Source organism: Plectropomus leopardus, chromosome 17 (assembly GCF_026936395.1).
Source record: "Plectropomus leopardus strain MGB_pleo_1.0 chromosome 17, ASM2693639v1, whole genome shotgun sequence".
Lineage (NCBI taxonomy): Eukaryota > Metazoa > Chordata > Actinopteri > Perciformes > Serranidae > Plectropomus > Plectropomus leopardus.
Genome location: NC_142192.1, coordinates 13,082,407 through 13,098,666, shown reverse-complemented (window position 1 = coordinate 13,098,666; position 16,260 = coordinate 13,082,407). Strand labels below are relative to the sequence as shown.

General features: G+C 42.3%; 1 protein-coding gene across 2 annotated transcripts in view; it reads right to left on the bottom strand.

Moving 5' to 3' along the window:
• Positions 1 to 16,260, bottom strand: part of sdc3 (syndecan 3) — a 47,630-nt gene that overhangs the window by 7,425 nt on the left and 23,945 nt on the right. For both annotated transcript variants that reach the window (XM_088090357.1, XM_088090358.1), the window contains exons 2-3: positions 5,679 to 5,772; positions 821 to 1,680 (exon numbers count right to left, since the gene is read on the bottom strand). In XM_088090357.1, coding sequence (XP_087946483.1) covers positions 821 to 1,680; positions 5,679 to 5,772 — 954 coding nt within the window. The remainder of the gene's footprint in view (positions 1 to 820; positions 1,681 to 5,678; positions 5,773 to 16,260) is intronic.

Sequence of the window (16,260 nt, the reverse complement as noted above, 5' to 3'; positions counted from 1 at the left end):
AGTCCCTCAAATGGCCACTTGAGGCTGGCTCCAAAACAAAGTCAATACCCATAGACCCCCTTGTTAAAATTCCTAACTTTACAGCAGAAATCATCATGTTTACAGCCTCGTACAAAAAGGTTTTTGGTCTCTATAGCTAATTTCAACATCTATGAAAACTGTAGTTATGCATATTTAAGGCCATGTCTCTTGAGTGACAGGCTGTCTGTGAGGTGTCGCTGCAGCTTGTGAGTCAGATCCACCCCTTGCTCCTCCACATCTTTACACCCTAGTCCAAATATGGTCACCTCGGGCCCCAAAAAACTTAAACTGCAAAGGCCAAAAAGCCAAACTCAAGGTTTCAAAATGGTAGTCCATAAAACAATGAGTGACGTCATGGTAGCTACGTCTATTATTTATACAGGCTGTGGAGACTGATTGGCCTCTGGATCCAGCCTCAAGTGTATATTAGAGGAGCTGCAGTTTTTGGCACTTTTGTGTTGGCATAATTTTTAAGCCTCGGAGGTTGCCACTTGATCAAATCTCAATACTGTATTGTTATTTACGGAAATGCATCCATAAGTACTGAGTATTGAAAAGGCAAGTTTGTGACTATATGAACTTATTATTTGATCAGATGGTTCCTGATTAAATCATTGTTTCTATTGTCAAAAGTGGAAGTATAAAGCTAATGTTTGCTTTGTTGGTTTTGGTCTTTTCTTTGTTGAAAGTGCAAAATACACCCCGCTGTAGTTTGTCTTCTTGTGGCGGTGATGAGATCCAAACCTTGACACCACATATAGACAATATTCCTACTCTAACACCGCCCTGTCAGTCTCACCTGTGTGGTCGTGGGCTGCTGTGGGCGGGTAGTTCTCTCTGTTGGCGCCGCCTGAGTTGCTGTTGTCATGGGAACCCTAGGCCTGAAGGGAACCCTGGTCTTGACCGTGGTGGCAGCGGTGGTTGTAGGTGCAGCCGTCGTGGGCTCAAGGGTGGTCTCTGCTGTGGTGGCCGTGTCATCCTCTGTGGTGGTTTCCATGCCGAAGCCTGGGAACAACGTTGTGTCTTCAGGTGACAGGAAGACGTCCTCATCTTCTTCTGTGGTGCTCAGGTCATCCGATCCAGCAGAGGGCACTGCACTTTCTGCAGGGCTGGTTGCTGGGTTGGAGGTCACCACTGGGATGGCAGCGGGGGAGCGTGGGGCAGCGGTGGTTTGGGCGGCGGCGGCAGCCCTGATTCGCTCCAGCTCTCTCTCTCTTTCAAGCTCACGCTCTCTCTGTCTCTCTCTCTCTTTCTCTCGCTCTCTCTCACGTTCCCTCTCTCGCTCACGCTCTCTCTCCCTCTCCCTCTCTCGGACCCGCTCCCTCTCTCTTTCCCTCTCTCGCTCTCTCTCCAACTGTCTCTCCCTCTCTCTCTCCCTCTCTAGCTCCCTCTGCCTCTCTTGCTCTTTCTCTCTCTCCCTCTCCAACTCTCTTTCTCTTTCCTTCTCCAGCTCTCTCTCTCTGTCCCAGAATGCACCGCTCTCTCCATCGGCCTCTGTGGGCAGCGGGGTGGCGGTGGGGTCCTCTGGGTTGGGGCTCGGCTCAGCTGCAGGTGAGGCTGAGGGGGCGGGGCTAGTGGCCTGGGTGGTGGAGAGGAGGAGGGGCTCTTCTGTGGTGAAGGACACACCCGATGATGTTGGCCTCATACTGATCTCAGGAACTGAAGAGGAGAAGAGAGGATTTCAACTTGAAAAACGACTTAATTAAAAAACAACAATAAGCAGTGGAGTAAAAAAAAAATGTACACATCCTGTTCATCACTCAACCCACCCGCCCACACACTCAAACCACCCACACAAACAGTAAATCAGAAACTGAGACTACGTTTGAAATCAATTCCTTGGACACTCGTTCACTGCTCCCTGTATAACAAACGCTCAATAATTTACACCCTGCTGAGCTGTAAATTCAGATTTCAGGCACTTATAAGTCTCCTTCACTCTGCATCATCACTAACAGGTGTAGTGTTGCACGACTTTTTATTTTGGGATCTATAAAATGTGACGCATCGCACTGTGGTACTGTTAACAGAAAGCAGTGTACATACCATGGACACCTATTATTTCATTTCATTGTGGGGAGGAAACAATATTATGCATGCATTTCACACTGTATATACGATGTATATAGAGAGAACTACATGAGAGCACTATATAGAAAATGGGAAGTGAATTTGTTAAAGATATTTTCTGGAGCTTTTTTGCACCAGACAGGAGATTTGAGGGCTCAAAGATGGGGACATATACTGCCAGGTCGCCCACTATCCTTTCTCTTCACCCTGTTTTGGACTTCTGTCTATTTTTCTTACTCAACAATGGAGCTTGTGAAAACAGCTCTCCATAGTGGATAAGTCGGTAAAACCCTGCCTTGTGTTCAAGTGTGAACAAGGAAAACTGAGCTTTGAAAAAAGATGCTGTAAGCCTGGTGGAAGACTGTGCGGCAGTAAAGTTTAATATTGCACTTCCATAAAGTTGGGGCCGAGTATTGCTGCTTGATACCTTTGAGGTATCGACTGAAATAACCCAGCACAAAGTAGTACTGAAACTTCTCCAGTCAAACGATAGTGATGCATTCTAGCCTTTTTGTACCCAGATCTAGAAGAAATTACTTTTTGTATGGTTTTGCAGACAATCTCCACATGTGTATTGTGATTTAATGCATCGTGTGATTAGCCTGCTATACCGCAGCAGCTATAAGCTATACAGTCTGTGGCGTGCTGAAATCGAGCACGGTATATCTGACAGGGTTGTCAGTTGGGTGTGCCGAGATGAATGGTGGTGGCTTTGCCTCTTTTCACATGACTAATATCAAATGGAGTTAAAATATGAATAAATAAATGAAGCACTCTATTGGTATTGGTATCACTTTAAGGGCACTGGTATTAATACAGGTGTCAACATTTTTTTAATGATATCTAACCCTATTCCCAATGTACTTATGACAGAGAGTGGACAATGACAATATCTGTAAAGCACTGGCAAAGATATCCTGACTTTTAGTGACTAATATGAGTCAAGCTCCAAAAACGAAGGAAACTACATTTCTCATATTGCAACCAATAACGCCCGACCATGACAGCTTCCTCGCCTAAACACCAGTGATTAAACTCCAGGCCCCTTTAGGTTCTTGTTGACATCGCTATAATATTATTAGGATTAAGTTTTTTTAAGACTTTAAAACTACTTTAGATCCACAGAGGACATTAATCAAAACAGACTACAGACTGCTCTAAACTACTAAACTAGCCTTTATGTGTCAAATCAGTGCAGTACTCCTAACTTTGTTATTCCTCTACCTGGACCCCCATGTTTTTGAAACATTTTGAAACTGGTCCAATATTGACTGTCAGGGCTGCAGTGAAACCCGTGGCAATGTACTTCCTACAAACAATTGAACAGCTTGTTTTTTTTGCCACTGACAGACTCAGATTGTTATTCAAAGTGTCTGACAACATTATTGATTCCTTTTTAAAACCATAATCATCCCCGAGATTACTCTCATCAGACCCACCAGACTCCATTTATATAAACTGTATTTCAATCCTCAAAAAACATGCTTCATTCAAAGTCAACAGAAACAAAATAAAACTCACAAAAGCTGTCTTGGTTTGTCTATCTACCGTCCAAACAATCACCAACTCTGGTTTGGTTGAAATAAACTCTTAATTCACAGAGTCAGATGTGAAAATTAGCTGGCTCTATACACACTAAAATTACTGTTTATTAAATGGAGTCTGGTGTGTTTGGTGATGGCAATTTTGAGGCTCTGTCTGGTAAACCAAAACGGATCTCACTCTTTAACAAAATAATCGACCCCTGTAGGGATCCTTTCCATGATTTTGTCAGACACTTGTAATAAAAATCTGAGCCTGTCTGTGGCAAAAACATCACTTTCTGTGGACATAAAGGTGCTCTTTTCCCGGCAGGTGCGACACTATAGCCAGTGTTATCTAGCTCAATACTGGACCAATTTCAAAGATTGTTGTTCCCATCAGTCACTTAGACACAAAAACATGGGAAAATGGGGTGCAAGTTACCCTTTAAAAAGACAACCGTCTGTCTCTGTCTCCGTGATAACCCATTTTAAATGTCAATACAGCCAATCACACAGCACGGCTCAGTTTGTTTTGTCAAATGACTTTGGGATCATAAAGTAGTGATTTTATTGACAACTCAGCCCAGCAATCACAGCTGCAATCAAATCGCTATTTTCTGCTCGTTTAGCTGTCTGACAACACAAACAGAAAAACATGTAAATGAGAACAACAACAGTAAATTGTGAGTTTAGCCGTGTGAAAAACACAGAGAGCAGAACAGAGGTTTAACCAGCTGAGACCAGGCTGTCCCCCTTACCAGATGTTGGATGTGATGTGCAGTTGTGTTGTTGGCCGACTGAAGATGAAAAAGAACTGTTTTCCCTTTGTTTTGGCGTTTTAGAGAGAGGACTTTTTTTTTAAATGACCTGAAAAGGCTGGGGTGGATGCATGAAAACAACGCTGTCATAATTAGGTGGCTTTGTGTGGACAGAGAGAAGAGAAGAGAAGAGAAGAGGAGAGGAGAGGAGAGGAGAGGAGAGGAGAGGAGAGGAGAGAAGAGAAGAGAAGAGAAGAGAAGAGAAGAGAAGAGAAGAGAAGAGAAGAGAAGAGAAGAGAAGAGAAGAGGAGAAGAGAAGAGAAGAGAAGAGAGATGATGGCGCAGAATGATCCTTTTTCTTCTTAAATCTCATAATAGTATTATACTACCTTTCATTTTGTTATAGCAGTGAGGCTCCCTGGGTTGAAAGAGAAACAAATTGAATTTACAGGCACAAAGACATGAAGGCTGACAGAGGAGCTGGAGAGGATATCGAAATATGGATTCGAACAATGCAGCTTCTGTTTAACTTATCAGACCCCTCAAAATGCCACATTCTGACGCAGCAGCGACACAAAATGCACATCCGCCTGTTGTAAATGAGCATTTCCTTTGCAATCAGTCGGCTCTGTATCACGGTTTGAGATAAAACAATTTGCCCGGCTGCCATTTCAACCACAGGGGGTGCCTCTGCTGCACTCTCCTGCTCTGAATTGTAATTTATTTTGAGTGTGCTCGCCACTAGCGCAGTGCCTGAACCGAGGGCAGCCCTCAATGAGTCATACTTAATAAGGAGAGCCAACGCTCAAGCTTCAACAGCCAGATCAGAAAATCAAACTGAATTACACCAACGCGATTTACGTTAACTAGGTAATTCCTACACACGCAGACGGCCAACTCACTCAAACGCAGACATACGCTCGCAGATAGGTGCACACAACTGCCTAATCTGTGTGGACTGTAATCTGATTAGAGCAAATAAGATGTGGGGGAATGGAGTCCAGGTTGCTGTTTGTTTGCAAGGATGTGTCTGTGTTTAAAGGTGCAATAAATCTGCACCCAAACTGGCCAGCCAAATGGCGTGTTTGTACTGTGTGACTGTGTGGCCTCCCTGCAGTGAGTCTGGCGACCAGAGCGACCTAACTCGAGGACACAGTGGAGGAGGGGAAGGGGGGGTGGGGGTCCTCAGGGTCAGCAGATTGAAACCCAGCAGCTGTCGAGTTTCAAAGAACCAGGGCGTGAATGTGTAACCACACACACACACACACACACACACACAGACAAACACACACACACACACACTTACGGCCAGAGCCAGAGCCCGAGTAGAGGTCCTCATCATCGTAGAACTCGTCCCTCGTCGAGCCTTCGTCATCGATAGATGGCGACCAAGTCTGTCCCTGCGGGAGACACAGAGATGATAGAGATTATTCATCATGAATGATGACCGAGCTGTTTGTCATTTCATTTAAATAGAAAAACCACTTTGGCAGATTACAGGCACACACAGACACGCACTCAGCCGCCTGAGAGGAGGTGCAGGGTGCATTATGGTGGACGGGGTAACATCTGTCTGTCTGTGGCTCCATGGAGGAGCATAGTTAATGAGTTGATCTAAAGCTGGGATTTTGGCAGAGGAACATCAAAGCCTTTAAGGAGAGAGGGGTTTCATTCAGTCTCTGCTTACGTGTCGGTTACAAGTGATGCTCAGCCTGTAAAGTAGCAGAGTGATGAAGGCAGTTAGCTTTTGAACTACGGCTGCGTCTTACGATTAGTTCATCAACTAAACTGTGAATTGTTTTCAAATTGTTAGACTATAAAATCTAAAACTTTACATTTTACATCCACCAATCCAAAAGGTGACGTCTTTAAATGTCATACTTTGTCTGACCATCAGTGTGAAATCAAAAGATATTCAGTTCCCAATAATATAAACAGAGAAATGCAGCAAATCCCACATGACTAAATTGTTAATCTGCAGCTATGCTACCGTCTCTGTGAAGCTGTACACATCAGTGCTTTGCAGTGTTGACAACTCTTTTACAATGAAAGTAGCTTACATTAGCTCCAAAAGTAACCAGAAGTTGGCAGATGACATCATACTCTTTTGCATATTGATAGACAGAGATAGATAGACTTTACTGTCCACCTCAGGGGAAATCCGTCTTTGGCTTCACTCAAACACAGCAAAGGTACATACAAACACATAAAATAATACAACATTAAAAACACACAAATTTACAACATACAAGATACAATAGTGCAAACAGGCAGGTATGAGCCATACATTATAGAAATATAAATAAATAATAAAAGAGAGCACAACTTACAAAATAGAAGTTGTGCCGCTCGTCACTGCACAAGACTGCTTATGCAGAAGCGTTTTAGTAAAGTTTTGGGTAAAAATGCAGAAAGTACAGAGCCTACGACTAGATAAATGAGATCCATGAGTTGTGTCAAAGATCGTAAACAGATGTTTTGGTTTAGTTTTGCCGTTGTTAGACTATGACTTCTCTACGTTTTTGGATTCTTCTCTGGGAACATGCTGTATATGATGTTGAAAGTTTCAGTTTTGATGAAAGTTTTGCTCAGGGCATTTAAAGAAAGTTTGAGTTTGTTATTTTCCAACTTTTGACAAAACTATTTGCATTTTTATTGTAAATGCATATCGGCTCCAAATATCGGTTATTGGTCTTATTAAGCACTAATAATCGGTACGATATCCCTGAAAAAATCGGTCGACCCCTAACACAAACGATCATTTTGTGGGTGAAGTATTTCTTAAAGTGATATATATACAGTATTATCAATGGTGAATCATGTCAGTAGTATTTTGAACTCACAATTTCTTTTAAATAACTGCTGCTGTACATTTAAGTTTTACGTTGAGTGCCTGCTACTGTCTCTCATGGATCGTTTCAAGCATCCTTGCTCAACACTGCACCTTCGTCCGTGCTTATTACATGTGTTGTTGTGAGGAGAAAGCGTGACCTCTGTCAGGGTCAGGTAGGAGAGATTAGCCGTGGATCGTTCAGGGGTCGAACCTCTGAAGTGAGTGACCTCAGACTCCGGTCACTTTGAGGCTGATCCCTCCTCTCTCTTCATGCATCTCTTTCATCGCTTTCTGTCTTTCTCTTGACCTCAATCCCACGTCCCCGCGACGCTTAAACACACACTTTAGCACTCACCCATCACACAGGGTCAGCTAACACTGCTATCAGATGCATGCACTTAAGGGACACCGCCCGAACTGCAGAGCAGATACATTTCAAACTACAGCACGTACCACACTACGTGTCAAGGAGTACTGTTACTGCACATGTAGACTGCCTCTATTTTATTTTCAGGCAAATATATTTTATGATTTGAAATGTACCGTCTCTCTGCTAATTTCTATCAATGTGTTAGATATTTTTGTCACTGATAGAATGTATTTCAGCACAACTCCTTGGGAAACACTAATCAATATTTGCACAAAATTTCTGACATACTGACCAAGCAACGAAATGATTAATCAACAGACTAATCAACAATGAAAATAATGAGTACCTGCAGCCCTGAGTTCTGTACTGTACAGGTTTTAAGGTACCTTCATGAAGGTTTTTTACTCTATATTTTGACTCCAATACATTTATCTGTCACCTTAAGTTTCTGGTTACATTACCGATAAAGATTTTACATACAGAATATACAAAAAAAGGCAAGCAAAAATTTTCTTCACCTCTTCCAGTTTCAATAATATTTTTTTTGCATATGAAAGCGTCATAATAACTCAGTATTACAATATATAATAATAAAAGAGTCTGAAAGGGGACATTCTCAATATAGTGTAATTTCATTTTAATACTTGATCAATACGAGCAACCTCCTTTTTCCTATAAGTAGTCTGTTGATATAAAAATATTGACTAGATTGATACTGTACTTTTACTAAAAGGAACAGTTTGGAATATTTTGGGAGAAATAGTGCCATCTAGTGGTCACGACTGCTGATTGTAGCCAGCTGAAACTTTTCCTGGTTAGAATTACTTCAGTGGTCAACGAAAACACAACGATTCTTATTTTGAGGTGATTACACACTAAAGAAAACATATTTACAATGCTATCTTGAACGTTTTGCCTATATACCCCCCTTAAATCCTACACACTGGTACTTTATGTTATATTTTAAAGGTAGAACTTTGCAGCTTGTAATGCAGTTTTTAAGTGTGATATCAATACATTTATTCAAGTGAAGGAGCTGAAATCTTCCTTCACTTTGTGCCTAGATTCAGCTCAGTACACACTAAGTAGTACAATGCTGCTATGCCAAGAACAAAGGGCTCAGCTTTGCTCCAGGTATTGGAAAACAGTCAGTCCACTGCTGAAAATGTGACCAAAACAAACTTATCACCTCAGCAATCTTAAGCTCATCCTGAGGCCCTGTAGAGCTGTATCTATGCTACCCTGTGTGATGCTAATTACACACACACACACACACACACACACACACACACACAAGCAGAGGCTCCTCCCCGGCTCCAGACAGCGGAAACCTGATGCCTTTAAAAGCCAATAAAAGCATAATGGAATCTAGAAACCGGAGCATCTCAGTCCATCACATCTCAGCATGAGGTGGAGTTGAAACGCTATATGTACCTTCTGAAAATGAAATTGACTTGAAGTTGTTTGGAGCCTCGACACACCAAAGATATGAGCTTCACAAAGCGGAAGTGTGTGTGCTTTAAGTGTAAATGTGTGTGTGCGGGCCTCCTGATCCTGAACCCAGAGAGTGCCGAAAAGTACTGAAAAGACGTTCCAGTGCAAGCATGGTGCGAATGTGTGTGTGTGTGTTGTATTCCAAGGATCTGTTTTACAATGAAGGCCGTTGCTATGGGCAACCTTTGCCTTTCACAGAAATTCCCGTCTCCCTGTGAGAAGCTACTCGACGCACACATACATTGACACATGCACACTGTCACACACGTATGAGAGCTCTAGCTACATAAACGAAGAGGTTACATAACGTCAAAAAACAACCCTAAAAACCAACATCAAAACATTCTGCTCCTCCAGCTCCCCTGCTCTCTCTCTGTCCCACCCTCGCTGCCTCCCTCCGGATCCACAAACTCTGTGCCAGTATATCCCCGTCCTCGGCCCATTTTCCTTTCATCTTAAACTCCCGTTTCTTATCTCGAGGCTAACCCTCTTAAGTTCAGCGTGACCCCAAAAAAACACATGCTTAAATAAACACACACCCCACCCTCAAGGCGGCACCACCCCAGGGGCCCCTTTTACAAGTCCCTTACACTCACAACAACCAGGACATAGCTGCGCAGTTTTGTGTGTTTTTAAACGTGAATCATCTATATATATCCTAACCTTTTAACAGTAATATGTAATCTCCCTCTGTGTCTCGACATGTTTAATTTATGAGCCGATATTATAAGTGTGAATTCACAGTATGGCGGGCAGTAGTGCGTCACTGTATGCAATTACAGCGTGTGTCTGTGTGTGTGTGTGTCTGAATGGGCATAATCACAGGTTTTGTTTGTGGTGCGTGTGTACATGCACACACACAAATTCCCCTCAGACCTATCCCAGTGCGTGGGTGTGTGTTTTACGTGATTTCGGGGGAGTCGAATAGGGCCAGCTCTGCATTTTGCCTCTGTTTTCAGGAGCTATAAACAGCTGTACTTTTCTGCCTGCGCCACATAGCTAACTAACCACAACGAGACACAACGAGCTCTCCTCCACCGCACGCATAACCCGGGGCCAAAAACGTCTGTATGTTGCCCTCAATTTCCCTCCACCACTGCATTTTGTTCCCATTTGTTATAAAAGGAAACTGTAAGATGACAGCCATATTCCACTGGATCTGCGGATTGAATGCAATCCTGGTTTTTGGCAACATATGAAGCACTGCCATTGTAAGACATGTGGTGCCAGTTGGAGTCATTTTAAAACAATCTGGGAGGAATATATAATTATGTATATTTGTGTAAAAGGAGCTGGGAAAAAACATAAAATTCAGGGATAAAAAAAAAAGATTGGTTTGTTGGGGTAATGTCATGTTCTGACAAAGCGGACACAGGTGTGTCCTCTGAGGGGTGTTGCAACATTTGCAGTGACTCAGGTAGAAACCTGATCTAAAGCTGACATCAGGCATTCTGCTATACATTTGATCTTATGCACTATAGCCGCTGTCAGTGTGTGTGTGTGTGTGTGTGTGTGTGTGTGTGTGTGTGTGTGTGTGTGTGTGTGTGTGTGTGCACGAGTCAGCTTGTTTTACAGCTACAAGAGCCTGGATTTTATACCTGAGCTGACAACGCTGCAGTTTTTTACAGAGACTAACATTCCACAGGAGCTGAATTGTTCAAGATTTTAATTTAGGATCAAAATCTAAAAAACGCAGCATTATAAGTGTGTGCGTGTGTGTGTGTGTGTGTGAGATATTAAAGTGGCAGCACTGCAGCAACCTGCCGATGAGAAGGTGTGTGAGCGTGAAGGTTATATGACAATTACCAGGCTGAGTGTGGAAGACAGAAAGACCGGTGTGCGTGTGTGTTGAGAAACAATGGGCGTTTGCAGCTCAGCTAAGATGCAGGAAGTCAGATAACAATAGGAGGCAGAGGTAGTAATATAGACACACTGATTCATCAGGTTCACACACAAACACACACACGGTGCTGGTGGTGCGACCCAAAGATGATTTTTCTGGTTGATTCAGACTGGTTCTGTTCAGTTCAGTTATCCCCTTCAGGGCGAGCTGGGCAGATAGAGAGCTTCATTGTGATTGACTTCAAATGCATTCCTCAGTAACCCGAGAGGCTGTGGCCGCTGCTATACAATGCCTGGCACACACACACACACACGCACACACATACATGCACACACACACGCACACACATGAGCATTTGAAGCTCCTGATCCAGTCGATGCAATGCTGCTCTGCTTTGGAGAAATAATCACTAATTGTGCTTTTTAATATGTGAGATCTTATCAGAGCGAATGTTCTCGACTGCTGCGGCTCTCAGAACTGTGAAGAATCATTTGAATACTCCCTCTGCTTGCTGGCACCATCTGTGAGTCCCACTCCTCCTGCCGGCCCTCCATTTACTGCATCCACGGTGTCGAAGGAGAACAGGGATACAATGAAAGACATTGAGGTCACGTCCATTGTATTCTTTTTTTGCATGCCCATTTTTAACACCACATTTTTTACTCAGGAAGGGAATAAATCAACCTGCCATATTTTCTCAAGTGACAATACAAATGTTATGGCAAATGAAAAAAGGTTGATTAGACTCCATACCTCAGCACACTTCAGAGTTAGGCCTGATCCCATTCCTTATTTTTACGTTGTTAAACAAATAAAATATTAGTAACCCAATTTTCATTCCCAAACATACATACTCTATGTCTCTGAGTTAGTCGTCCGGTCCAAGCTAGTAGGATATTTATGTCACATTACACTAATTTCTGTTTCACTGCACTCGTACAGCGCCTTTTTGTCATTCGACCACTCAGACAGTTCACACTATGAGTCACATTCGCCTATTCACACACACATTCATACACAAGGTTCCATAAGCAACTCGGTTTTTAACCATTTTATACACATTCACGCCCCGATGGACAAGCCATCGGGAGAAATTTGGGGTTGAGTATCTTGCCCAAGGATAATGCGACATGTTGACAGGAGTAGGGATGCACAATATTATCAGCACGTCATCAGTATTGGCACATGCTGATTTCTGCCGATTTCACAAACCAATTTTTTTCAGTGACAAAGTGAATGTGGACAAAACATCAACCCTAATGTGAAGTATTTTTCAAATTTTGCACAGTGAATGAATATTACATACATGGAAAAGCAGCGTATTTTATGTCTTCATCTGCTGGTGGACCATCACGATAAGAGTATGATTAATATGATGAAAGTGAATATCAATATTGATTATCGGACAAATGTGTTGTTCTTATATTAAAAAACTGGACATGGGCAACAAATCCAATATCGTGCATCCCTAGAAAGGCGGAGCCAGCGATCATACCACCAATTAGAGGTCACCCTGGTCTGCCTCCTGAGCCTCAACTTCCCAATTCTTATAACCATAAAAAAATTGACTTCACAAAAAATGCAAGACAGGGTGAAAAGAAAATGTTTGGGTTTTTTGTCTTGTCTAATTCACTCCTAAGCAATCTAACTCCCTCTACCTCCACGACACACAATTTCACTGTATGTTAGTAGTGAAAGTTTCTTGTTCGTTAATAGTGATGCATTTTATGCTCAGTCTGTGTCCAGCTTGCTCATATTTGTTCCACCATGAGTGGAGCCACATCAGCAAACTCAATGAGTATTATTGTTGCAATGAATGGTTTAAACTTCAGTGTGGGTGTCCTGACTGAACTAAATTGCTGGATGCCAAATGTGTCAACCGTGCACTTGAACACACCATGACAGTTCTGGTTAAAAAACAATAATCATCCGGCAGAAATTGGAGACCCAGATCAGCGCTAACATGAGGTAAAGTGATCTTTATGGGCCACAATTTCTAAACCTCCCTGCAGTTTAATTCACTGTAGGAGGAGTGCCCACGCTTCATAAAGCAGCTGCTGATTCACGGCCGTCTCTCTGTCTGCTCCTCTCCAAAGTAGACCTGCACTGATAAGAGGTGGAGAGTTTGAGGCGTGCTGCTTGCTGACAGAAGTGGACCGTTGATTACTCCCTATCTGGAAACGTTCAGACTGCTTGGCACATGCCCTCCGACTACTCGCACACTTACAGGAAAAACTGCAGCCAGTTTACTGTTTGTGTTGTTCCACACCCATCTTTCTTTCCGGAGTGGATACCCCGAACCTGTCAGTAGTGACCTCTAATCTCTCTCCATCTTTTGACTGTTTTTTTCCGCCTCGTCTCACTCTCCGCCCTGCTCTTCGTCTCCAACCAGCTGAGCAGGTTGGACGGTAGCCAGCATGGACGCTAACACACTTACAGTCAGACAAGGAGATGTGAGTGAGATAGAGGGCAGGCAGTGTGTCTGTGTGTGCTTGTGTGAGTAGGTTACCAGGTGACGGCCTGGTTAAGACACCTGCCACCTTCAGCAGAGATTAGCACAGAAAGCCTTCGCACGGTCACACTGCTCACGCTTGATGACGCCTTATACGAACACACACAGACATGGTCGGATGTCGAGACAGTATCTTGTAGCAGTGATGCCAGGCACACTCCTGTGAACCTTAAAACAGCTAACACCTGCACGCGACAGCCAAGGGGGTCAAAAAAACCTGTCCCAGTCTGCCTTGGTGATTTAAAAACTCCTAAAATACACTCTCCTAATTCATGGACAGATAGTGAGCCACTGGGCCCCTGGGGACATGCACATAAAAAGGCAACTTCCTACTAAAGCCGCACATTGTTGCTCTTTATGCATGTTTTTCTGTGATATTTTGCAGGTCAAAATTCTGTTGTTAGTTGAAATAATTTTGTTCACGCTTGAGATGAAAAGAGGTGTCTAAATGCTCCAAACCATTCAGACCTAGTAGATCCGCACTATTCAAGTTTCCATCTAAATGAAATGCAAATTTTAACAGAACTTCCACAAAATCTACAAAACGAAATGCAGGTTAATGCATGTTTCTATGCACTATTGTTGTGCCAATATTAGGAGTTGGTGGCACCAGTAAAAAAAGTGCCAGTTAAACCTCAAACTACAGAAAATTATGTGGAAAACATGATGGAAACATATCATTTCTGTTTGTTTCATGTACTAATTTGTAAAACATTATGTTGTCCTCATCGCTGCGCACAGATTTGATGTTTTTGTCTCTTCAGTGGATGTTTAAGTCACATGCTTCACACGTTAGTCACTGATTCTTAAACTATGGTACGTATATAATTGTTGGTAGGTGGAGCAATCAATTATATATACATACGGCTATCACAATACTACAACATTTCTAATGAAAATACTTGTGCGATCCCTGAAAATGTCATTCAAAACCGTTTCCCCTTTACTGTAATATTTTTGTTTTGATATTAGCCCGCTTCATGTTCATGAACATAGCTTGTCCATGATTAGTTACAAGCTAAACTGAGATTTTAAGTGGAGGTTAATGAATGGTTAAAAAAAACACTGCAATCGTGGCAGAAAACTTAGGAAGAGAAGTACAAATCTGGAGGAGAATATTTTGAGCAGCTCTGTCCACTAAAGTGGACGACAATCAAACGAGCAGGAGTGCTGGTGGCTGCTGGCTACAAAACAGTGCCAGCGAAGTCTGTCCAGCATCTGATGAGGGGTTGGCCCTAGTGATGTTTGAGAGTCGTGTGAAAGAGTTTAGTGCTACTTCTAGTGCTAAAAATGCCATACAGCTTGGCTGAGACTGACAACAGTAAACAATAAATAATCTTCTGATTGGAAATAAACCTGCCTTGTGCATGAACGGTCTATAGTTTTATACTATAGGTGTATGCTACTGTATTTTTATGTCAGCAAATGTGGTGGAGCCTAAAATCTTCTCAGGTGGAACTCATTGTGAAAAGTATATAAATCGCTGCCGTAAGTCACAATTTCTTTGCTTGGTCTGCTTCCATTGCATTTTGTCCAATTTTGGTTTAATCTACATCTAAGTGTTAAAGCCTTGGTAATGTACTACTGTACACTGTACTACTGTAAAAGGGAAAAATAAACAAAAGTATACTGAAAGTCTATATCATCGCAGACTTATTAACAGATATTTAATATTAAGGTAAAAATGGGATCTATGCATCCCTTACCAATGAATGATGTTACTGGAAAACTTCATACTTTTGCTCGGGGGCCCCATGACATTCTGTAGTTCATCCATAAAAAAACAAAACCCCCAAAGAAGTGTAACTGTGCCTCCAAATCACTTCTTCCGAGCTCACCATGAAAGGTTCGAAGTTCAACACTGAACTGTGACACAGGGAAATATTGAAAAACTCAGGAATTGTACCTTTAAATAACAAGAATGCAGGTTTTTTCATGCAATAAATGAAGTATAATAATTCTTACCCTGTGGGTCACAGCCATTCAGCATCCATCAGAACAATTTTCCAACTCTATTCTTAATGCATACATTTACTGTCATAGTTTTAATGTCTGTGATGAATGTCTCCTCCTGTGAAATAATAAGTGTTTTCAGCCCCCAAGGCCTCCTTTTTCAGCAGTAAGCTCAGTAAAATAGCTTCAGATTTTTAAGTTAAATTATCATTTTTTAGTGTCAAGAGATTCTCTGCAGTAACAGCTGCAGCAGGGGGTCATAAGCAGGCATCGCTTTGTGTTTGCGAGAAGAAACCCGCTGAGCAATTTTACACTGATTAGCTGTTTAAAAGATGGAAAGTGGTTATGGGTGTCTTGGATTAAATAAGAGAACATGGTGATTAATACAAAAGCATGTTAGATGTCAGTGTTAAAACTAATTTGGGGAATTAATAAAAAAAGTTTGATATTTATTGCTGTTTATGTTATTTTTTAAAATATGTTATTATCTAAAACTGCTATTCAAAAGCAAAAAGATCCTCGCGGACATGCTGCTGTAAGTAACACTGAGTGGGAAGGTAGAAACATTGATTTAGTCCCCTGCCAAACACATTTCTGATCTTTTCCAGCTTGTTTGTCTCAGTTTTTCACACACGAGTGCTCCCCGTGACCAATGAATGTGAGCCACCGAGCAAAACCTGTAAACATGCCCGTACAACAGCCAGGAAATGAGCGAAACAGTTTTTCTCCTTCCACTATTTTTAGTCCTTTCTGCCGATCAAATTCCTGATAGCGCTACCGTGGCTGATCCAAAATCGCAGCCATGTTGGCCGTATTAATTCCCCCCTACAAAACCTGTGGGAGGATGGCATTACATTGGCTCTAGTTTGTTATTCCAGCTCGC